The 24646-nt window shown below is 43.2% G+C and overlaps 1 protein-coding gene across 1 annotated transcript in view; it reads left to right on the forward strand.

Annotated features, from left to right (window-relative positions):
- The window catches only part of MAPK1 (mitogen-activated protein kinase 1), a 112485-nt gene that overhangs the window by 82789 nt on the left and 5050 nt on the right, over positions 1-24646 (forward strand). The window contains exons 5-8 of the mRNA XM_027575328.2: positions 2167-2281; positions 2563-2694; positions 17057-17166; positions 19663-19787. Of these exons, the coding sequence (XP_027431129.1) occupies positions 2167-2281; positions 2563-2694; positions 17057-17166; positions 19663-19779 (474 nt within the window). The 3' untranslated portion in view covers positions 19780-19787. The remainder of the gene's footprint in view (positions 1-2166; positions 2282-2562; positions 2695-17056; positions 17167-19662; positions 19788-24646) is intronic.

Raw genomic sequence — 24646 nt, forward strand, 5'->3', positions numbered from 1 at the left:
CATAGAAGAAGGATATTCCTAATGTGACCATGGTGTAGTAATCAAAAGTGAGAAATTAAAAAGAAAAAAAAAAGGTGGGAAATGTAACACTGATCCAATATCTAATGTATTATTTATATTTGGATTTTGGATATTGTCCCAGTAATTTTTTTTTTAAAGAATTTATTTATTTATTAGAGAGAGAGAGAGAATGAGAGATAGAGAGCACTAGAGGGAAGAGGGTCAGAGGGAGAAGCAGACTCCCCGCTGAGCAGGGAGCCCAATGCGGGACTCGATCCCGGGACTCCAGGATCATGACCTGAGCCGAAGGCAGTCGCTTAACCAACTGAGCCACCCAGGCGCCCCCCAGTAATCTTTATAGCTTTTCTCCCCCTACTCCAGGCTCACACATTGTGTTGTTTCTATAGTCTCTTTCAATCTGAAATAATTCCTCGGCCTTTCTTGACCTTGATCCTTTGGAAGGGTACAGGTGGCGGTTTTGTAGAATGCACCTCAGTTTTGTGTCATGTATTCTGGGCATGAGTACCACAGAAACAATATTTTTTTCTCAGTGTATTGTATCAGGAGGCATAGATAGTTTATGTCCGCATTGGTGAAATTCATGTAGATATTTTGGTTAAATGGTGTCCTCTGGTTCTCCACCATGTAATGGTGATAATTATGGTAATAATTATTAGGTGAGTAGGAATTTGTGGGAAAATACCTTAAGATTGTGTAAGTTATCTTCATCATACTTTCAATCACTACTTTTTACCATCCATTGATTTTGTAGCTCTGTCGTTCCTTCTTTGTTTTAGTTCTCTCCATTTATTAATTCATGGTTATCTTATTCAGTGGCTTCAGTTCCATAGCTAACATTCTGTATTTGATGTTCAAATTGTCCCGGGTTTTCTAATGGGAGCCACTGTGACATGTCCCCACTTATGTTGAGCACTTCCTTACTTTGTGGCACTAGACACTCTAGGCTTACCTCGTAATATGTTCCCTGTCCCAGACTTGGAGCAGCCATTTCTCCAGGGAGCCCTGGTTCCTTTTAGTTATTTTGTGTGATTGATTGATTGATTGATTGATTTTGAGATTTTATTTATTTGACAGAGAGAGACACAGCGAGAGAGGGAACACAAGCAGGGGGAGTAGAAGAAGGAGAAGCAGGCCTCCTGCGGAGCAGGCAGCCCGACACGGGGCTCAATCCCAGGACCCTGGGATCATGACCTGAGCCAAAGGCAGACGCTTAACGACTGAGCCACCCAGGCGCCCCTGTGTGTGTGTTTTAAATGTTCCTCTTTATTTAGTTTTGGCTCAAAGCAAAAGCTATTCTGGATTACAAAAATTTGGGGAATAATTATCTTGAAATTCAACTCCAGTTTATCATAGCTGCAGATCTGTTCATTCTGTGTTGATTTTTCACTATGTTTCTCTAAACTTTAATATTTGGCTGAAGTTTTTTTCTCTGTTCATTTATCACTATACCTAACATTTTCCATAAAATTCAACTTATACTCCTTGGAGAGCTATCTTTTTTTACACTGTTGTATGATTTAGATAATTATTCCAAGTCTTTTCACAGAATTCCTTTAAAAGAAAAAGTATATCTGAAAATTGAATAGAAAAAGAAGACAAGAAATACAGATTGGTAAAATATGATGGAACCAGCACACACTACCCCCCTCCTCCCCCCCGCTAGAGATCATGGGTTTTCAGCCTGACTTTTTTGCAAATGATTTGCAAAATGCATAAAGATATTATGGAAGTATAGCAGTGCCTCTTTTTTTGAGTTGGTTTCTAGGTTTTCAGAATGAATAAATAGGCCACAGATGTCCTGAAGCAAGGGCTGTTAATGTTTTTTCCTTTTTCCAGCTTCAGTTTATAAGGATGCTTTCTTTCAAATCATTTGAGAAAAGGAATGAAGTATACTTTGGAAATTCTCATTTATTAATAAGCTAATCAACTTTGAAGAGAGAAATAAAATCACGTAATCTTGGTTGTCCAACAACTTATAAGAAAGCCAAATTATTATGTGTATCTGCACACTCTCTTATTTCTGAATTATAGAGCCAAAGGAGAAGGTAAAATTCCTGTCAGCCACGTACCTGTCCTGTAGGAGGATCTCACTGTTTCCGGTAACATTACATACCATTCTCCATCTTTTCTCCCTTCCCACTACAGGGCTATACCAAGTCCATTGATATTTGGTCTGTAGGCTGCATTCTGGCAGAGATGCTGTCCAACAGGCCCATCTTCCCGGGGAAGCATTATCTCGACCAGCTGAACCACATTCTGGGTAAGGTTACCGAACATTTTAGGGCTAGATTTACTCAGTTCACCTGCCACAGTTTACATAAGAGTCACTTTATGAAACTAGAATAGTTCTGACAGCTCCGTAACTTAAGAGTTTGTAATCTTGCTTGATTCCAAATATTAAGGATCCTTCTAAAAACTTTTAAGAAAGGTAAGCATGGGGAGATGGTGAGAAAACAATTATTAGGGCCCATTGTGCCCCGCAGCCAAAAGGTCAGTCTACTTGGGTGTGGATAATTAACAGCTAATTATTTTATCTTGTAGGTATTCTTGGATCCCCATCACAGGAAGACCTGAACTGTATAATAAATTTAAAAGCTAGAAACTACTTGCTTTCTCTTCCACACAAAAATAAGGTGCCATGGAACAGGCTGTTCCCAAATGCTGACTCCAAAGGTAAATATTTTTTTGTTGATTATTTTTCTTAGACTTAGCTTTTTGTTTGTTTGTTATATTGGTTAAATCATTAGGTCCCTAGCCTGAAAAGTTAGTCTGTGGCTATTGGGTAATACCTTATTTAGTACTCACTCTGTTGCTTTCTTCCCTTTTATTTGTGAGCAGGGGCAGTAGGGTACGGGAATCTGGGAATGACTGTGTAGTTTTCCACCTTTGCTTTTTATTTTTAATTTATTTTTATTTTTATTTTATTTTAAGATTTTATTTATTCATTTGAGACACAGAGGGAGAGAGAGAGAGAGCGCATGAGCAGGGAGAGAGGCAGAGGGAGAAGCAGGCTCCCCGCCGAGCCAGGAGCCCAATGTGGGGCTCGATCCCAGGACCCCGGGGTCATGACCCAAGCCGAAGGCAGACTCCTAACCATCTGAGCCACCCAGGTGCCCCAAATTTATTTTTATTTTATTCTTTTTTTTTTTTTTAAGACTTTTATTTATTGGGGCACCTGGGTGGCTCAGTCGTTAAGCATCTGCCTTCGGCTCAGGTCATGATCCCAGGGTCCTGGGATCAAGCCTCTCATTGGGCTCCCTGCTCAGCGGGAAGCCCGTTTCTCCCTCTCCCTGACTTGGGTTCCCTCTCTCGTTGTGTCTCTTTCTGTCAAATAAATAAATAAAATCTTTAAAAAAAAAAGACTGTATTTGAGAGAGAGAGAAAGAGAGAGAGGGTGCATGAGCGTGGGGAGGGGGGCAAGCACAAGGAGAGGGACAAGCAGACTCCATATGAGCATGGAGCCTGACACGGGGCTCGATCCCACAATTCTGAGATTGTGACCTGAGCCAAAATCAAAAGTCGGACACTTAATCAACTGAGCCACCCAGGCGTCCCTTATTTTATTCTTTTTAAAGTATGCTCTACACCCAACATGGGGCACAAACTTACCGTCTCAAGATCAAGGGTCACGTGCTCTACCCATTGAGCCAGGCAGGTGCCCCTCTTTGCTCCTTTCAAAAAAGTTTTTTTTTTTAATGTTTTATTTATTTATTCATGGGAGTCAGAGAGAGAGAGAGAGAGGCAGAGGCAGAGGGAGAAGCAGGCTCCCCGCCTAGCAGGGAGCCCGATGCGGGACTCAATCCCAGGACCCTGGGATCATGACCTGAGCTGAAGACAGATGCTTAACCATCTGAGCCACCCAGGCACCCTTTTTTTTTTTTTTGAATTGTAGTTGACATACAATAAAAAATTAGTTTCAGGTATACAGCATAGTGATTCCATAATTATATACATTACCTTTTTTTTAAAGATTTATTTATTTGAGAGAGCCAGAATGAGAGAGAGAGAGTACATGAGAGGGGGGAGGGTCAGAGGGAGAAGCAGACTCCCTGCTGAGCAGGAAGCCCGATGTGGGACTCGATCCCGAGACTCCAGGATCATGACCTGAGCCGAAAGCAGTCACCCAACCAACTGAGCCACCCAGGTGCCCAATTATATACATTATTAAATGCTCACCATGATAAGTGCATTACAATATTATTATTATTTTTTAAAGATTTTATTTATTTGACAGAGAGACAGCGAGAGAGGGAACACAAGCAGGGGGAGTGGGAGAGGGAGAAGCAGGCTTCCCGCAGAGCAGGGAGCCCGAGGCGGGGCTCAATCCCAGGACCCTGGGACCATGACCTGAGCCAAAGGCAGACGCTTAACCAACTGAGCCATCCAGGCGCCCCTGCATTACAATATTATTGACTATATTCCCTATGCTGTGCTTTTTGTCCCTGTGACTTACTTATTTTTAGAATGGGAAGTTTGTACCTCTTAATCCTCTTCATCCATTTTGCCCACCCCTCAGGCCCCCTCCTCGTTGCTACTTTTTAACTTGCATTAAGTTCACATTTTTAGGATTCAGAAAATTTGGGAGCCTACAAAACAAATTATACTTTTTTCATCTTGTCATTGAATAATTTTTCAAGTCATGTTTTTTCAAAGAAGAACTTAGAGTAAAATTCACCCTTTTTAGTTCTGTGGGTCTTTGACTTTTAACAAATATATGTAGTTACATAACTGCCACCAAAATCAATATATGGAGTATTTTCATCACCCCCAAAAGTTGACTTGTGCCCCTTTGTACTCATTTCTCTTCCTTAGTCCCTGGCAGTCCCGGATTTCATTTCTCTCTGTTACAGTTTTGCCTTTTCCAGAATGTCATAGAGGTGTAATTATGTAGTATGTGGCCTCTTATGTCTGGATTCTTCCACTCAGCATCATGCATTTGAGAGTTACCAATATTCTTTCCTCCCTTCCCTTCCCTCCCTTCCCCTCCCCTCCCCTCCCCTTCCCCCCCAATCCCTTCCCTTCCCTTCCCCTCCCCTCGAGAGAGCACACACGTGAGCATGCAGGTAGGGCAGGGAGGGGCAGAGGGAGAGAGAGAATCTTAAGCAGGCTCCATGAGCCTGATGTGGGGCTCCATCTCACAACCCTGAGATCATGACCTGACCCGAAATCAAGAGTCCGACTCTTAACTGACTGAGCCACCCAGGCACCCTGAAAGTTATCAGTATTATTGCTTGTATCAGTCTCTTCAACAAATGATGCAGGAACAATTAGACATCTATATCCCCCACCCAAATAAAAACCTAAAAATGGAACATAGGCCTAAATATAAGGCCTAAAACTATTAAGCTTTGAGAAGAAAACAGAACAAAATCTTCATGACCCTAGGTTATACAAAGATTTCTTAGATAAATTACCAAGAGCCCTCATCCATAAGAGAAAAAGGTGATGGATTTCATTTTACTCTTTTATATTTTAGGTTCACTTTGTTTAATAATTATGTTATCCATTAGGCCTATTTAGCATGTATCTGTTAAATATATTAGGTGGTTGGTTTTTCTGTTTTTTAATAGGTGGCTGTTTTTAAAGACTTCATACTATTACAGAATTGTGGTGGGCAGAGTAATGACCCCATCCCCAAAGATGTCCGCATCCTGACCGCGAGGATCTGTGAATATGTTAGGTGACATGGCAAAGAGGAATTAAGGTTGCAGATGGAATTAAGGTTGCTTATCACCTGATTTTAAGAAGGGGGAGATTGTCGTGGATTATCTCAGTGGGCCCAGTATAATCACAAGGGTCCTTGAAAGTGGAAGAAGAAATCAGAGTGGGAAACGAGAGAGAGAGCAGCTTGCCAGCACCTCAGTGCTTGTTCTTCCACAGCTTTCTTTATCTTCATACATATCCCTATTTTTACCTAAAATTTCCTTTCTATAAATAATTATTATATAAGCTAACATTTTTGGTAAAAATTCAAAAGTTTTAGGAATATTCAACTAAAAATGTGAAATTCTTTTATAATTATTCCCTAAAGGTCACTGTTAATAGAATTGTATCTGAGTGTCTTTCCATGTTAATACATAGATCTGGCTTTTCTTTAATGATTTTAAAACATTTCATCCAGGGGTGCCTGGCTGGCTCAGTCGGTAGAGCATGCGACTCTTAACCTCAGGGCGGTGAGTTCAAGCCCCAAGTTAGGCATGGAGCCTACTTAAAAACAACATGTCATCCAGTCTTCTTTTGGAAATTCAGCTTTTTCTAACTTTTGCTCTTATGTCTGTATATGTTTACTTTAATAACTGTCAGCTTCGATGTTGAATTTATTTTATGTACTGATCTGAGTCAAGGTTCAGAAACACTTGGTTGTTTAAAATTAAATTCATTTTTGATGTTGGGGGAACTATCTTTTAAAATCTCTGATATAGGGGCGTCTGGGTGTCTCAGTCGTTAAGCGTCTGCCTTTGGCTCAGGTCATGGTGCCAGGGTCCTGGGATCAAGCCCCACGTCGGGCTGCCTGCTCAGCGGGAAGCCTGCCTCTCCCTCTCCCACTCCCCCTGCTTGTGTTCCTGCTCTTGCTCTCTCTCTCTCTGTCAAATAAATAAATAAAATCTTTAAAAAAAAAATCTCTGTTATAAAGGTATAGTGTGTTATCATGGGAGACAGTTTGAAGTATAGAAAGAATAGGTAAAAGAAACTTAATTACCCAAATCGCAAAGTCATCTTTAACATGATTAATATATAACGGCATGATCTTTAAAACTGTATTAAATTATCAGTTCTTTTGGAATTCACTTTCAAGTATGAGTAAATGATTTAAATTGATTTTCTTCCAAATAGTTATTCAACTAGCCCAGTACCATCTGTTGAATAATAATCATTTCTTCCCCCTCACTGAAGTAATTTTGGAGAGAATCCTAAACTAGACTCCTTTGAAGAAAAATCTACAATACTACTGTTCAAAGGACTCAGCAATAAGAAATTTCTACCAAATATGTGAAAAATATTCAATCTCAGGCTTTTTTTTTTAAAGTAAGCTGTTATGCCATTATTATATAAGTAATCTTTAACATTTGCTATTCCAAGGTTTGCACAGCTTTTACGTATTTAGTTATAATTCTGTAATTACATAGTGCATTATAATTGTAAGATTTTAAAAAATTATACCTTCGTTTACATTGCATAGGTTACTGATTAGATTGGTTTGTATTCTGTATTGTCCCAAGCATGTCACCTAAATCTTATTTCCTAAGTTGCCTTTTTAATACATAACAAAACTGCATAATTAAGACTTTATAATAAAAAGACCTCCAGGCTTCCTTCCTGTTTGTTTCCTCACTCTTTTTTATTGTTAGCTGTGATTTGTATCAAATTATTTGAGACTTTTATTTAGCTTATTGTCCTTAGGTTAAAGCTGTGAACTTTGAGATTGGTTCATTTAGATAATTAACATTACTAAAATCCAGAAAGTTAATTTTGAAATGTAGGCCTTCGATGAAAATAATGAAGCAGGGAGGGGTTATAACTAGAATAAAAAAAGTGGAAAAATGGGAGTTGGTAGTGCTGGAGTGAGCAGTATAGCATCATGTGTTAGAAGCACAGTTTCTAACAGAAACAGTTTCCATTCATAGCCAGCCACTTACTAGTTGTGTGAACTTTAAACAAACTATTTAACCTCTCTGGGCCTCAGTTTTCCTATCTATCTATCTATTTATTTATTTAATTTAATATTTTTTAAGATTTCTGTCTTTATATTAGAGAGAGAGAGAGAGTGCGTGCCGGGAGAGGGGCAGAGTGAGAGGGAGAGAATCTCAAGCTGAGATTCAAGCTGAGAATCTCTGACCTGAGCTCAGAGTCTGAGGCAGGGCTCAATCCCAGGACCCTGAGATCCATGACCTGAGCTGAAATCAAGAGTCAGAGGCTTAACCAACTGAGCCACCCCTCCTATTTTACAAAATAGAGTTAGTAATAGTACATGCATCACAGGGTCATATGAAAGTTCAGACCACTGGAATTTGTAGGTCTAGATTCTGTATCTTAAGACTGATTTTTTTTTCATTTATATATCTTGGCAATCTTTCTGTAACCCTAGTTATATGAATGCTACGTATTACTCCCTTGTGTGGATGACTCATAGTGTCTTTAACCAGTCTCATATTGGACATTGAAGTTCACTTCAGTTATCTGTTGCTGTGTAACTACTCCACGGTCTGGGGCCTTAAAATGACCACCGTGTATTTGTTCATAAGTCCACTGGCCTGGGTGCATCTAAGTGGGTCTGCTCAGCTTGCCTCAAGTTGCATGGTCTGAGGTGGCCTCACCACATCTTACAGTTGCTTCTCCTTTGTGCCATTGCCTGTCGTCTTACGGTAGACCCAACTGGGTTGCTTCTAATGGCAGAAATATTCCAAAAGAGAAAGAGCAGAAACTGCAAGGTCTCAGAATAGCAGTACACTTCTGCCACAATCTGTTGGTCAAATCAAATAACAAGGTCAGCCCAGATTCAAGTGGTGGAGAAATAAATCCACCCATTGATGGGAGGAGCTGCAAAGAATTTGTGGCCATATTTAATCTGCCACCAGGTTGTTTCTAGTTTTTTACTATAACGTGCATAAATTCATTTATTTAATAAATAGATCTGAGTGTTCTGTGCCATCAGGGTTCCAAGGCCTGGACTTAGAACAGCAATAAAACTGATTACCTGCCTGCAGGGAGCTAATAGTCTGGATTTTACAAAAATGACATAAATAGAGGGGCACCTGGGTGGCTCAGATGGTTAAGCATCTGCCTTCGGCTCAGGTCATGATCCCAGGGTCCTGGGATTGAGCCCCACATCAGGCTCCTGGCTCAGCAAGGAGCCTGCTTTTCTCTCTCCCCCTGCTCATGCGCTCTCTCTCTCTCTCTCTCTCTCTGTGTGTCTCAAATGAATAAATTAAAAAAAAAATCTTTAATAAAAAATGACAAATAGATGAATGGGAGACTTCAGGGAACTCACAACACTAAAACTTTCAAGCTGAAACACTGGCACTTTTAAGTCTGGTTAATGATAGTTTACAAAAAAGGAAATGTAGATATCTCAAATATTAGGAAAAGGTACTCTTTTTTTTTTTTTTTTTAAGATTTTATTTATTTATTTGTCAGAGAGAAAGAACGCGCAAGCAGGGGGAGGGCAGGCAGAGGGAGAAGCAGGCTCCCCACCAAGGAAGGAGCCTGATGCGGGACTTGATCCCAGGACCCTGGGATAATGACCTGAGCTGAAGGCAGACACTTTAACTGACTGAGCCACCCAGGCGTCCTGGTACTCATTTTTATTATATGAGGTATGAACATTGAAAGATCAGTAATTCCTTTTTTTTTTTACCCAGTAGAAAGCATCAAAAGTTCGATGACCCACCATATGGTCAAGGCTGTGGGGAAAATGGATGTTTTCAGAGACAGCTGATAGCATGTAAATTGGTTGAGTCTCTCTGGAGGGCAGTTTGGCATTTTGTCACATCTTTTGTTCCAGCAATTTTGGGTATTGAACTTTTGGATCTGCCAACCAAATGGGGGAGAAGTGGCATTTTAATTTGTTTTTCTTTTCTTTAAGATTTTATTTATTCGTTCAAAACACAGAGATACAGAGAGAGAGCACGAGCAGGGGGAGAGGCAGAGGAAGAAGCAGGCTCCCCGCTGAGCCAGGAGCCAGACGTGGGGCTTGATCCCAGGATCCTGGGATCATGACCCGAGCCAAAGGCAGACGCTTAACCATCTGAGCCACCCAGGCGACCCTTAATTTGTTTTTCTTTAATTAGACTTGAGATGGCACACCTGGCATGCAACTCTTGATCTCAGGGTCATGAGTTCAAGTCCCATGTTGGGCATAGAGCTTGCTTTAAAAAAAAAAAAAAAAGCCCGAGATTGAATATTTTTCACATATTTGGTAGAAATTTCTTATTGCTGAGTCCTTTGAACAGTAGTATTGTAGATTTTTCTTCAAAGGAGTCTAGTTTAGGATTCTCTCCAAAATTACTTCAGTGAGGGGGAAGAAATGATTATTATTCAACAGATGGTACTGGGCTAGTTGAATAACTATTTGGAAGAAAATCAATTTAAATCATTTACTCATACTTGAAAGTGAATTCCAAAAGAACTGATAATTTAATACAGTTTTAAAAATCATGCCGTTAAAAGCCAGTGATACTTAGCATATTCAGTATTTTTCTGATCTCTGAATGGAGAAAGACTTTCTTCCTAGGCTGTGAAAACATACAAACCAAGAAAGCAAACATAAGAGAAAAATGGTAGATTTGATCACATAAAAGTTTAAAACTTAAAGTGGATTAGATAGGTCAGGTGTGAGCAATAGGTATACAATGTTCAAATTGAAAAACATTTGCAGGATCCCTGTCCTAAAACTATTAATGTTAAGGCAGCTCAGCACCATGTATTTGGGCCCTGTGCTCTAGAATTGGCCTCCTGAATTCAGATGGACCCCACCACCTCACATCTTTGACTTTGGACAAGTTATTTAACTTCTCCGTTTCACAATCTCCTCATCTCAAAATTGGAACAAATTGCATTTCCCACCTCATAGGGTAATTTTGGGAGAGTTACATGAATTATTAGTTTATTGATGTTAAGAGTCATCATTAATATTAGTCGTGCCTGAAGAACAGAGAGAAATCTAAGACCTCAGTGGATAAATACATGAGCAAAGGACAAGAACACAATTTACATGAAGAAAATAGTGAGATGAGGAAAAGTAGGAGGAACATTTTAAAGAATGGCAGTTGAAACTTTAGTTTGGGCGTATTAAATTTAAGGACACCTTAAGGCTAAATGTTAATTGAATGGTTGAAGAAACTATGATGCCTCTGCTTAAAGGAATATCATAAAGTCACTAGAAGTGATTTACAAAGTTTTTATAGCATGGGAAAATATTAATGAGCAATATTTACCAGGGAAATAATACAGCATTTTTTATATAAGGTATGATTTCAGCCATGTAAAAGAACATGCAGAGAAAAATTCTACAAAATTTGTCAGAAGATTAGCAGTGATTACATTGAGCAATGGGGCTGTGGGTGCTGGGGCTGAGAGATGGGATCTTGGATGAGTCATTCACGGACTAGAGGGTCAGCTGTTTGAGGCTTTCTTGGTTCCACCTCACAAGAACCTACTGCCAATGGCTTAGGCCTGAAGAACGACTGTACTGGCTCTCATAACTTGACAGGTCCAGTGATGTTTGGATTCCAGAGCATAGCCACTTTGACCAGAATCTGGACCTCTCTGTTGTTCAGTGTTGCCTTCCTCTCTGATGTCTTTATTGTTAGTTAGCTCTTTTCTTTTTTTTTTTGAAGATTTATTTTATTTTATTTATTTGAGAGAGAGAATGAGAGATAGCACGAGAGGGAAGAGGGTCAGAGGGAGAAGCAGACTCCCTGCTGAGCAGGGAGCCCGATGTGGGACTCGATCCCGGGACTCCAGGATCATGACCTGAGCCGAAGGCAGTCGCTTAACCAACTGAGCCACCCAGGTGCCCAGTTAGCTCTTTTCTTGTGGTGACAAGATGGCCACCGGCTGCTCCAGGTCACTCTGACCTGTTTCCTGATAGTTTCAACCCCTGTGGGACTCACTGCTTCTTTGTATTCATCCCTGACCAGTCTTTGTGGCCAAATAAATCTTAAAAAAAAAAAAAAAAAGAGTTGAAGCACTCAGTGTGAATGGGAAGTTTGAAATGGAAATTGCTTCTGTTTATTTTTTAAAGTAAAAGTGCAATTTGTGTAAGAAGTCTGTCTCCATTTTTCAGATAACCTGTTTGAAAGGCTTTCCAGACTCTAGTTGTGCGCGTAAATACATATATATTATGACCCCTGTGAATGAGGTCATAAGCTATATACTCTTTTATTGCCTGCAGAGAGTTGTATTTATCAATCTGAAACTTGGGTCAGCGCTCTAGGCTAAAGATAGATTTAGGAATTTTTTTCACAGATGGCATTTGGAATCATACGGGAGGTTGAGAGGCTAAGAAGGACATGTGTCAGAGCTAGAGAATATGAGCCTTCAGTGGCCAATGGAATAGGAGTAGGAACTCTTGAAAACCAGAAAGAATGATGGACAAAGAAAATAACCAGTGCATATTTCACAGAAGCAGTAGATGACATCATGAGAAAGTGGACATGCTCAGCAGTCTCCGTGGAACAGAGGCTTCCAATTAAGGGATCATTGGTGACTACATAAGAGTATTTGAGGGGCCCCTGCATGGCTCAGTTGGTTGAGCATACAACTCTTGGTTTCGGCTCAGGTCATGATCTAAGGGTCGTGAGCCCACACCGGGCTCCGCACTTAGCCGGGAATCTGAGATTCTCTTTCCCGCTCCCTCTCCCTCCACCCCTCCCCTGCTCATGCATGCTTGTGCATGTGCTCGTGTGCTCTCTCTCTCTCAAATAAATAAATCTTTATAAAAAAAAAAAAAAAGAGTTGAAGCACTCAGTGTGAATGGAAAGTACAGACAGAAACAACTGGTCCAGATGAGGGGGAGCTGGCTACCCATTGTGGAGGTTTGGCTTCAAACAGGGAGAGAGTCTCCTCTTTCTACAGTAAGGATATGTATGAATCTGGTGGAAGGACATCCAGGAGGGTTGCTCCTGGGGACCTCTGTTTCCTCGGTAGCACCCTCAGTAATACCTGCACAGAGTAATGAGGTTCACATGGCAGGAAGGGTCTGACTCAAGCTGTGTGAGTTGAGAAGGATCTTAGAATAGAAAAGTAGCTGAGCAGAGATTTCCCAGAACATTGGGGGGGCCATGATAAGATTAAAAATCTTGAGTTTGTGTGGTAACATGGTTCTCAATAGTGTGCTCCTTAGATCTCTGAGGTACCCCAAGTCCTTTCAGGTGTCCGTAGGGTTAAAACTATTTTCATAGTAACACCAAGGTGTTCTCACACTTTCTCTGTGCTGCCATCTACACGTTGGTGCAGAAGCAGTGGTGAGCAAGACTGCTGGCACCTCGACCCAGGACAAGGCAGTGGCTGTGCCATGCCCTCACAGCTAAAAACCAGTGCCAGCTGCACGTAAGCATGTCCCTGACAGAGCAGTAAAAAGTATTTGCTTTATTAAATCCCACCCTTACATGTCTTGTGCACGTTGTGTGTAACAAAATGAGAACACAGACACATAAAGCATGTCTGCCACATACTGAATGCAGTGGTTTTTCTCAGAGAAAAGTGCTTGTACAGTTTGAACTGTGGCTGAATTAACTGCTTTTTAAGATCAATCATCAAGGGGCGCCTGGGTGGCTCAGATGGTTAAGTGTCTGCCTTCGGCTCAGGTCCTGATCCCAGGGTCCTGGGATCAAGCCCCACATCGGGCTCCTGGCTCAGCGGGGAGCCTGCTTCTCCCTCTCCCTCTGCCCCTCCCCCTGCCTCTCCCCCTGCTCATGCTCTCTATCTCTGTGTCTCAAATGAATGAATAAAATCTTAAAAAAAAAATCCTCAATAGGTTTTAAGAGCAGGGTTCTAAGACTGGGAAGTTTGAGAAGCACTGTTGCAGTGGCACAGTTTGAACAGCTAGGTCTTTTTCTCTGGCCCTACTCAGAAATTCAGGCCAAGGATGGGAGTGACAGGTTGCAGCCTTGATCTCGGATGAGAGTTGTGCTGGATAGGTAGGATGGACCTGCAGTGGTGCTGTAGAGAGCCGATCATACGACTCACCCAGGTCTGGTCTGAGATGGGAAAGGAAAAAGGCTGATGTACCAGAAGGGAGGGTCATATTGCCGTGTACCCACTGAAGTTAAAGAGAAGGTGTGGCATTCTAGGAGGCTACCAAGGAGAGTCAGGGATCATGGTCAGATGTAATCCCAGCCTCAAAAAGACTTCCAGTTTTTAGGGGAAATAAAACCTGTATCAGAGGAAGCATATGCACGGACAGAGTGATTCATGCCATGTGAGCAGTGCCATTGGATTGCTGTGTGGTGTGGGAGGAGGGAGGCCGGGCACTCTGACTGTGGGATCAGCACCTGCCAGCGGCTTCCCGTTTCTGTCCTTCTCCCCCCCTGTAGCTGTGAGTAATGCAGAAGTAGTGCTAGCAATAAAAGGGAGCTGGAGATCCAGTTATTTTTCAAGTGGCAAAATAAGCTATCTTCCTTTGTGATTTTTGCCTGTAGGTTTAAGGGCCTAGAATTTAACTTGAAGGAACTAAAAGGTCTATTTTAGAGCTGCTTAAGCTGCCAAATACCAGCTGCCTTGAAGTGTTTCCCTACTTAGTACCAACAAGATTTGGAGGGGAAAAGTATCCCCCAGTGGCTGAGAACTAATGCTGTTAGAATCTGACTGTGGCCAGACCCTTCTGGATTTTTCCTGACAGTGTGTAATTGGGCAAAAGGCCAAATGACTTCTAATCTCTCAAGAAAGTTCTTGGGGAAGCGCACCTGGGTGGCTCAGTTGGTTAAGAGTCCAACTCTTGGTTTTGGCTCAGTCATGATCTCAGGGTCATAAGATTGAGTCCCACATCAGTCTCTGCGCTCAGTGTGGAGTCTGCTTGGGATTCTCTCCTGCCCCTGCACACACACACTCACACTCTCTCAAATTAATAAATAAATGAAATCTTAAAAAAAAAAAGTTCTTGGGGAATGTCTATGATGAGTTCTATTGTGGTGAGAGGGATGGTGCGGGGAGAGCAATCAGTGGTTGGGAACAGTAGATAGGTTTATTATCTGGGTTACAGATAGTAGGACTGTAATGCCCAGCAAGTGGTTATTTTGTATGTTCACACATCTGCCAGGGGTTCTGTGGGACTTGCATTGGGGCCAGAGGTGCCTGAGTTATTGACCATTGTGCTACACTATCCTGACTCTTGAGAGAGCTGTCTCTGAAAGCCTGTTTGTGGGCCCCTGAAACCCCGCATCATGGCTGCAAGGATGAATACCTCTCTTGTCCAGACAGTGCTTTAGTCAACACTGTAGATTCCTAAAGCCTCCTCTGCTCCAAAAAGTTTTCTAGCCCATAAAGCAAAATGTCACTGTTCCCCAATTTCCTATAGTACACTCGTGTATATTGAAAAGATAGAGGCAAAAATGGAAAATGTAGGGCACCTGGGTGGCTCAGTTGGTTAAGCGACTGCCTTCGGCTCAGGTCATGATCCTGGAGTCCCTGGATTGAGTCCCGAATCAGGCCCCCTGCTCAGCAGGGAGTCTGCTTCTCCCTCTGACCCTCCCCCCCATGTGCTTTCTCTCTCTCTCATTCTCTCTCTCAAATAAATAAAATCTTTAAAAAAAAATAGAAAATGTACTATTTGTAGAAGTGCACTATGTAAAAAACTTTTTTACAGTTTGTTTTGTGGACATGAGAAAAGTTCTGTTTTGGGGTGGAATTTCTCATGTGTCCGGCATGTGGTTTACCATATTTATCATCTCCCAGTTGTCTTGAAGATTAAGGGTGGGTGACATGCAACAAGGGAAGTCACAGTAGGAGCCAGAGCTGAGTATGTACACACAGGCACGCACACACACATCCTCTCATGCCTGTGCTTTCAGTCACCTGAGGCAGTAAGGTGCTGCCTCCGCGTGCTCTCCGAGGTTGACTTCCTGGCACACGAGCAGTCAGGCACTTCAGATTCAGACTGTGTACTGGCTTGCTGCTCTCCAGAGTTGAACACAGTTTTTAGGAAGTGATTAAAATGATTTTCCTTTACCATTCTACTCTCAGGACTAAGTGATATGTGCTAATTTGCAGATGGATGAGGTCGATGATCTAATAAATTATCACTGTAAGCAATAAGGCTTCATTGAGGAGATGGCAGTGTTTTCATTTTTGGTTTTGTTTATTTTATTGATCACTCTGTTCTCTAAAAAGTGTTCTTTATATTCCCTAGTAGTTTTTCAGACTTGTTCCTTGGAGTCCTTAGATTTTTCAGGGGTGCCTCAGAGCTGTGAGCTAGGAATTAAGAGAGCTGGGTAGCTCCTTACTTACTCCCTGTCGAGAGCCTTCAATTTGAGGAAAGGACCTGCTACCTAAATTGGAAACCACTGTTCTAAACATCATTAAATAAAGGCACACTTTTTTTTTAAGAGCAGTAATGTCTTTTCTAGCATGTATTCTTTCTCATTGAAACCTGTTCCTGATACTAAATACAGGAACTGTTCAGTCACATTTCCCTTAACCCATGTTCTAGCCGCTGTCAGCCATGACCTTTGGCTTTCCTCATGGCTCGAAGTAGTGCCTGGACAATAGCTATGGAGGCCACTAGGGTAAGCTGCTCATTAGCTGTCCCTCCCTCTTGGTCCTTTTGATCCCACACTTGCTTCTATTCCCGCACTCGCTACATAAGAGAAGTGTTCAGCTGCTGACTACTGACCAGATCAAGAGAATACTTTGGGGGCGCCTGGCTGGCTCAGTCAGAAGTGCATGTGACTCTTGATCTAGGAGTCGTGGGTTCAAGCCCCACGTTGGGTGTAGAGATCAGAGATTACATACAAACAAACATACATACATAAACAAATAAGAAAGAGAGAGAATGAGAGAAAGAGAATACTTTGGGGCTTTGGAGAAAGATGTCAAGCTGCAGAGTGGGCCAGGGGGCCTGTGCTTCACACATGGATCTCAGCCAGGACCTGGAAACCACATAGGAGGACAAGTGACCATTGTCTTCTGTGACCTTGGAGGCCTACTCTATGTGTTGAAAGATAAATTGGCCATTGCAGAGAGGGCTTTGGAGTTAAGAGAAATACATGTATAACACTTTTCCTTCAAATGCCTGCAAAGCAGAATAGTGATTTCGGAAAAGTCCAGGTTTTGTAGGCAGAGTTGGATTTGAACCCTGGTCTTCCACTTTCAGCCTTTAGCTGATCACATCACCTTTCTGAGCCTGGATCTGCGATTGTCAAGATGGTCACAGTCTCAAGAAGCTCAGAGGGATAATAGGCACCCAGTGTGCGGGTTCTTCTCTCCATGGTGATGCTTAGTTCCATTGTTTTGTGGGTTAAGTTTACTTAAGCAGGAAACGGAAATTCAGTAAATGTTCCTTTGGCTTCTCACCACTGCAAAACCTTTCTCTTTGTAGCTCTGGATTTACTGGACAAAATGTTGACATTCAACCCTCACAAGAGGATTGAAGTAGAGCAGGCTCTGGCCCATCCGTATCTGGAGCAGTATTATGACCCAAGCGATGAGGTAAGACCCATACTCCTGGCTACTTCTTTGGGAATATCTATCAGTCAGCAGCAGGCCCAACCAGGAAGGGCCCAGATGTCAGGCTTAGATCGATCCTGAGAGGTATATGGTGCCACACCTGGTCCTCTCAGTGGCCCACATCATCTGCCTTGAAGACTAGTGCTGTCAGCACAGCTTGAAACCTCTCCCCACCCCACCCCCCAAGCCCCTTCTATCTTAGAAAGCTTCCTTCAGGCCACCTGCAGCAGGGGTGGGCCTGCGGAAATGGATGAATGAAGGGGAGCACAGATAAACAAGGGGTCCAAGGCTAGAGACCATTGTCATGGTTTGTGGCAGTGAGAGGTGCCTAAATCAGAGTGCCTGCCTGAGGGTGGTGGAAAGGAGGCCAACTGCCTGCTTGGGGAGGGGCATTGCAAAGAGGGGGTTGGACGGCTTGGACAGTTCCCACTGTGGCTTTATGACTTCGTGTCTGGTGTGCCTCCTTGGGGATGGGGACACAAGAGCCTTTGTGGTGAGAAATGAGTCCAGAGATGGATGTGGCAGACCTCTGGAGCATGCTGGGCAGCCAGGTAAAGATACTATGTGTCATGTTCTCTCCAGGAAAGTCCCAGTTCCCTGGCCTTTTTGAGTCTTCTGGGGCTTTATTCTCTGGACGGTAATGAAGAAAAATGCAATATAAACCAAAGTTTGGATCTTTCTAGTTGAGGCTCATGTATAGACAGCAAGCCTTTACACTCTGGTTTTAAAAGAGGGGAGAACCAAGTGGAGCGTGTTAAAGGGGGGAAATGGAAGATGATAAAGAGAAGGAAGAAATCAAAAAGGGGAAGTATTTCCTAATCAGTCTCCTTCTATCTCTGTCTCCTTCTGTCAGAAATAATGGGGGCAGCTTGCAAAGATACCTACAACATAGTAAATAACAGGAAAGGAAAGGAGAGTGTAAGGTTTGGGGCTCTGACTAGACCTGTGAGCCCACCATGTCCTAATCGCAAGCCTGGGTGGTACCCCAAACCCAGTTAGGGGGTTGGGAAGACCAGAAGGATGGCATATGTAGGACACCAGTGTGACCCCACACATGGAGCTGCCCTTCAAAGAGGGCTAGCTACTTGTTTTTCTCTCATGGACATGAATCTTTTTCCCCCTTTCAGGAAACCGGTGCTTACCGCAGAGTTTGGTGTCCATGTTTCCTTACCCTAAAGGCCTGGTTGTGAGGATTACATGGATAAAATCTAGGAATGCCTGGTAACTACTAGGCATCCACTGATTAACAGCTGGAATCCTCATCAGATTAGTTCTAGAACACTGTGTTAGTTAGAGGGTACTTAAAAATCAAAATATAAATAATATCAGTTGACTGATTTCCTTTTTCATCATTATATATATGGGAATTCCTTGACAGATACATTTTAAATATGTACTTTTTTTTTTTTTTAAGATTTATTTATTTGAGAAAGAGCGAGAGCAAGCACACGAGCGAGGGGGAGGAGCAGACTCCACACTGAACCAGGGAGCCTGATGTTGGGCTTGATCCCAGGATGCTGAGATCACAACCTGAGCTGAATGCAGACACTTAACTGACTAAGCCACCCAGGCACCCCTTAAATATGTACTTAAATAGCCTTCTGATCAGTTATACAGTGTGCTGAAAAACAAAAATGAAAACTTGCAGAAAACTATGACACAGATCACTTTGTAGTCTTGTTACACAGATATTAAGATTATGGAGTATTTTCTTCTCAGTCTTATATTTCTGTATCTTAAGTTTTTTTTTTTTAAATAGGATTCATTTTGGGGTGCCTGGGTGGCTCAGTTGGTTAAGCGGCTGCCTGCGGCTCAGGTCATGATCCCAGGGTCCTGGTGTTGAGCCCTACATCAGGCTCCTTGCTCAGCGGAGAGCCTGCCTCTCCGTCTCCCTCTATCTGCCTGCCGTTCCCTGCCAGTTTGTGCTCTCTCTCTCTCTCTCTCTCTGTGTCAAATAAATAAAATCTTAAAAAAACAAATAGGGTTCATTTTGTTTAACTCAAACATGCACATTTCCCCATGATATTAATCTTCCTTACAGCTTCATTTTTTAATGGCTCCATAATATTTTTTCATATGAAGATAACTGTAATGTATTTAATCAAGTGCATTGATTTGAGTATCATGGCTTTTGGTTGTATAAACGTATCACCACCACCCCCACAACAGCAAATTTCTGTTACTTCAACACATAGTGCCTTAAAATTTTGAAAATAATTTTGGGATTAGTGATAAATTCAGAAGAATGCTCAAAATGGATTTAGTTGTTCTCCATTCATTTACTACATGTTCATACAAAGTGCGCCTTTTGGAGCTCACAGGTGGGACATGGGTGCGTAGATACTTTATCAGAGCTCTTGATTTCCGTAGATGTCAGTGCTGCTGTATACATTTCAGAGTCTAAGGTACAGACATCATGAATCAGTACATGACTACCTCAACCATAACCACTCTTGTCTGTTCCGTGTTCTCCTGTAGCCCATCGCTGAGGCGCCATTCAAGTTTGACATGGAGCTGGATGACCTGCCCAAGGAAAAGCTCAAAGAGCTCATCTTTGAAGAGACAGCTAGATTCCAGCCAGGATACAGATCTTAAATTTTCAGGTACCTAGAGCTTTAGCCACACGGTGAGGAAGAGAGAATATAAATTAAATATTATTAAAAAGAAAGAAAGATTTCCTTGAGTTCCATGTGGAAGCTTCCTATGCTTAAGTCGGAAAGTCTGGTGAACAATGCGGTGGTATCAGTAAGATTTTCAAAAAATTGTGTTCAAAAAAAAGGAAATGCAGATCTTGATTTTAGAGAACATACGGAAAGAGGAGAGACAATAGTGTGGGAACTCGAGTGAGTGGTGGAGTGAGAATTATGTTCAAGTCTGCAGAAATGAGCAGTGAAGTCAAGAATTACAACCAAGGGCTGAAACATTTTCTGGAGAAATGCTGTGGACAGACCAGCCCGGGAGAGGCTGGAGGTGTTTTTCCACAGGCAGCAGTGTCATGTGCAGCCTGCCGACAAGTGGCCTCGGGGCTGCTGCACTTGCACCAGAACAGGAGGCTTCCTGAGGGCGGGGAGAGAAGAGTGGGTTCTGTGGCAGCATGCGTCTGATAGAACTGTATCTCTGCTCCATTCTTCCTGCCCTGTCCATTCTGTTTGCATACATCAGGATCTAGAGACGATGGTTCAGGCTGAGGGTTGGCAATACCAAGGCTCAAAAGCAGAACCTGCTTGGGTGTTTCACATAGAGGGCATATAACTGGTCAGAAGGCATTAGAAGGGCTGGAAAGCAGTGAGTGGGGTTACCTGCAGATTAGTAACCCCAGGAAACTCTTCCTGGGGGCCTTCAGCTAAAGGAGCAAAAGTAAAACGGTGTTAGGCAGGGTCCTTGATCATCACAGAGTGAGGGTGCTGGGCAGCTTCTGTAACTGCAGCTGTTAGAGCATCACCATTGCTGAGAAGGGGTCAGGAGCCTGTACTGCCACTGGTGTGGGCGATCTCTGGAGCCTGAAACTGCCATTACCATCCAGTGCCTCTGAAACCAGGAGCCTCCCTCCTCCTGAAAAGTCATGTGTCACTAAGAAGCAGAGAAAAGGAAACCTGGCTTTTCCTATGTGTGCCGGCCATTGGCAGAATCTAATCAGAAGCCAGTCACCAATGAAGTCCAACAGTGCAGTTGACAAGCTCACAGCCCTGTCATTAAGAACAGAGGACAGGGGAAGGGTAGAAAGGATCTGAGAACACACTTGGCCAGCTCAGCCTCAGAGAGCCGTGGAAGCCAGGCAGAGGAAGGCTGGGAACTAGTAGGGAGTATACTAGTGTGGGATACAGAAAATGGGCTTTTCAGAAGTCTGGTGTCTAAGCATGGAAGGTTGGAGGAGAAGACTGGGTGGGAGATGAGCTCAAAGGGAATCTGTTAGCTTCCAGACCAGAGGGCTAGAGGCTTGGACGAGGGCTATGGAGGCAAGAAGTGGTGTTCAGGAGAGTGGAGGAAATGCAAAGTCTGAAAGACCAGAGCTCCTAACCGTAGCACCTGACGCTGGACATGTCCTAAAAGACAAACTCAAAGCAAGTGAAGTGTGGAAGAAGCACGGGCTTATGGGACATTAGGAGCATGCTGATAAACAAGCCCTTGGGAAAGTGTCTGAATGAGAGAGGGAAGGTGTTAACAGGAGGCTGAGGAGGACAGTCTAGCAAGGTTTGGATTCATTTATCCTTTCATACCTCATGATGTGACAGTCTATTAAAGTATTTGTTACGTATAATGATCTGCAAGGTCACTCACTGACAGAAAGACCGCAGGACCCAACCATTTTTACTCCTTAACTTGAGTCTCCTTGGGTTCTCCTTCCTGGCCCGATTGCTTGGTGCTTACAGTGGAAGGGGTCCTCTCCCAGAGCCTGCTCTCTCCCTTCCCTGTGTCTGCACAAGGTCAGATCAGCTGCCTCAGCGTTTTGTAGATACAGTTTTATCTGGCCCTTTACAAGAACAGGTTTTCTGACCTCTGGCCTAGAATATTGAGCTGAGCTACTTGGGTTGCTTTTCTTCCTTCACCATCCCTTTAACAGCTCATTTTCCTGAAGTCCTTTGGCCTCTGTTTTTCCCCGTCTTTTTCTTGTTGAGCTCACACATACTGCATGCTTCCTCTGGGACAGGCACGTGTTAGACTCTCTGGGGAGCAGAGCAAACAAACTTGAACCTGGCCTCAAAGGAGCATACAGTTTAGTAGGGGACAAAGACACACAGAACTGCCATGCATATTTTTAGTGTGAAAGAGAGTGCCAGGAAGGGGGCATCCTGCTGTTTGGGGAGGCGCTTGGCAGTGGGGGACCAGGGAGTCAGGCCCGTGTGGGAGGCTGAAGCCCAGGCTTACCGAGGAGCCCGCCTCTCCCTCACAGGCATCTTCGGGTTCCCGAAGCATCAGGGCAGGTGACTCCAGGGCAGTAAGGATGTTGGGTAACCTCAGAGAGCAGGTACCCTTGGGACCACTGGCGAGGCTACTGGAGGAAAAGGGCAGTGCACCTGCCACAGGGGAACGAGACAAACGCAAGCATGCTCCTGGGGCTGCAGGGCGCAACTGCTGGCCTGATGGCTCGTGACGGAGGCCACGGCGGCTGCCAGTGTCCACTCGCGTTCTGAGAGTCCAGGACTGGGGCTTTTTACCAGGGACAGGGGTGGCAAAGACGGTCACTCTGTGTTTAGTTCACTTTCTCCACGGGAGCAAAAGGCACAGTACGTGCTTAGAGCGTGACTTTTTTTCCCCAACTTTTTGTTACTGAATTACAGTTGACTTACTATATTAGCTTCAGGTGTACAGCATAATGATTTGATTTTTATACATCACAAAATGATCACCTCAGTAGACCTAATTACTTCCAATGTTTCTTAAATTACTATTTTCAACTCTTCTGAGAAGTTGAGTTTTACAATTACAAACCCACATTCCCACCACCTAGATTCTGTGATTAACATTTTGCTATCCATCTTTCTCACATATCTGTCCATCTGTTCCTCCATCTACCTGTCAGTCTATCTTATTTCTTTCTTACACATTTCAAAGGAGGTTGCCAGCATCTAGATTGGCTTATAATTTAGTCATCTAGAATATAAAAGTGAATCCAGAGGAAGGTGGGGCTGGAGGCATTCATTAAATTCTGGGCCAAGTTCTTTCACAAACATTTTATTTTGATGCTCACAGCAACATTGTCTGAAGTCAGCACACAGCCCATGTTTATGACTGAGGAAACTGAAGATTGCACACGTTTAAGCGTTTTGCTGAAGATTATACACTGTTGGCAAAGTTAGGTATATCTGGGTCTTTGGACCCAGAATCCATTTTCTTGTAAATTCTGTACACTGCCTTGGAGTAGTTCTGTGCCCTGGAAAAGGTTGAGGAACTCGTTCACAATACTATGCCACAGTGTTACTGAGTTCCCAGCCTGCAACAGTGAGATTAGAAGCTACAAACTGGAGACTCAGGGAGGTACAGGTGCCAGAACATACAGGGAGGTTAAAGGTGATGTTGACTGCCCAACTACATAGGAAAGAACTGGAAAACATGCCCACACAGGACCTCAGAGCATAGCTATGGGGCCCCTTTGCGGGAGGGAATGGCAAAGACTACTCCAGAGGAAGCCCCAGGTATCCCCTGCTTGCCTCGGCACAGGCTTTACTGATGCCCTGAGTGGTCTGAAAGGATCAGGGATTGTTCATTATATTTTGTTTAAGTGGTCAGTTTTAGATATGTGTGACACCACTGAAAAGTTAAAAATGTGTTCGTGGTTAACTTTGTAACAAGCCTCCTGTTGCGTGGTTAACTCTGTGACAAGCCTCCTGTTGCGAGAGGCTGGTGAAGGTAGGTGCCTGACTTCCTTCCTCCTCGGCCTGTTGGTGAATTTTCTCAGACTGATAAATTTCTCCCAGCCAGTAGATTTGGCTGCAGTTCAGAACAGCGTACCTCTAGAGGGAGGTCATTTCCCATCTCTGAGTCCATCTCCTTGTCACAGAGTTGGGTTATAACAACCATCCTTCCTGCCCTGACCCTTGAGTGGTAGATGAACTCCATCTTGCCTGAAAGTGCATTGTGAAATACCAAAGTGACATTCTGCTAGATCATACTAGCAAACATTTCACAACAATAAGGGTCTCTCCAAAGAGAAGATCTATTTTCGCATTTTGACGCACTTAGTTACTCTCCCAGCCATCTCAAGCAGGTTTCCTCATCAGAACCAAGAACCAACCTGATTGGAGTGGTAATGTTTCACTTCTCCCTAGGATGATATAAAACTAATAGACCTGGGGTTGAACTTAATTCATTACATATAGATGCTTTAGGCAGTGGTCCTCAAAAGTGTGGTCCATCTCTGCCCTACCTCCCACAGTCTGTGTTTTAACAAGCTCTGCAGAGGATCCTGATGCTCACCCTTGAGAACTATTAGCCTATAAAGTGTTAAAGTAGATTTGATTTGTAATATAATCTCTTCAAGTAAAATAGAGATATTACAATAACGAAGGGGGGGGACATGTGTGCTTCTTGTACTTTGATGGTGTGACACTCCTAGTAGACCTCCTACAGGTGGCACATATTGCAGACATCTAGAGAGGCAGGTGGGCCCTGTCAAGTGTAGTAAATGAGTGAAGGCTATCTTCAGGGTGCCACCTGTCTTTCAGGGTGCTGTCCTGCAGGCCTGGTGGGACAATAGCTGTCAGATCACCTCAGACCTAGGCGATCAGAACCATCTTCTGCTCGTGGGAACCATGCCATGGCTCCCTGCCTCACCAGAATCCAGGCCTGCCAACCTCACACTTCCAGCCAGTACTTCATTTTGCTTGTCCTGCTTTGTTGCAGTCGCAGGAAACTTGAGTGTTATAACAACATACTTGGCACTGTGTGGTTGATTTCTGTCTTAACTGGACATCCAGAGAGAGAAAGAGACTTGGTAAGAATAGGAGACAGCAGGAGTGCCTGG

The sequence above is a fragment of the Zalophus californianus genome, chromosome 14 (assembly GCF_009762305.2).
Source record: "Zalophus californianus isolate mZalCal1 chromosome 14, mZalCal1.pri.v2, whole genome shotgun sequence".
Lineage (NCBI taxonomy): Eukaryota > Metazoa > Chordata > Mammalia > Carnivora > Otariidae > Zalophus > Zalophus californianus.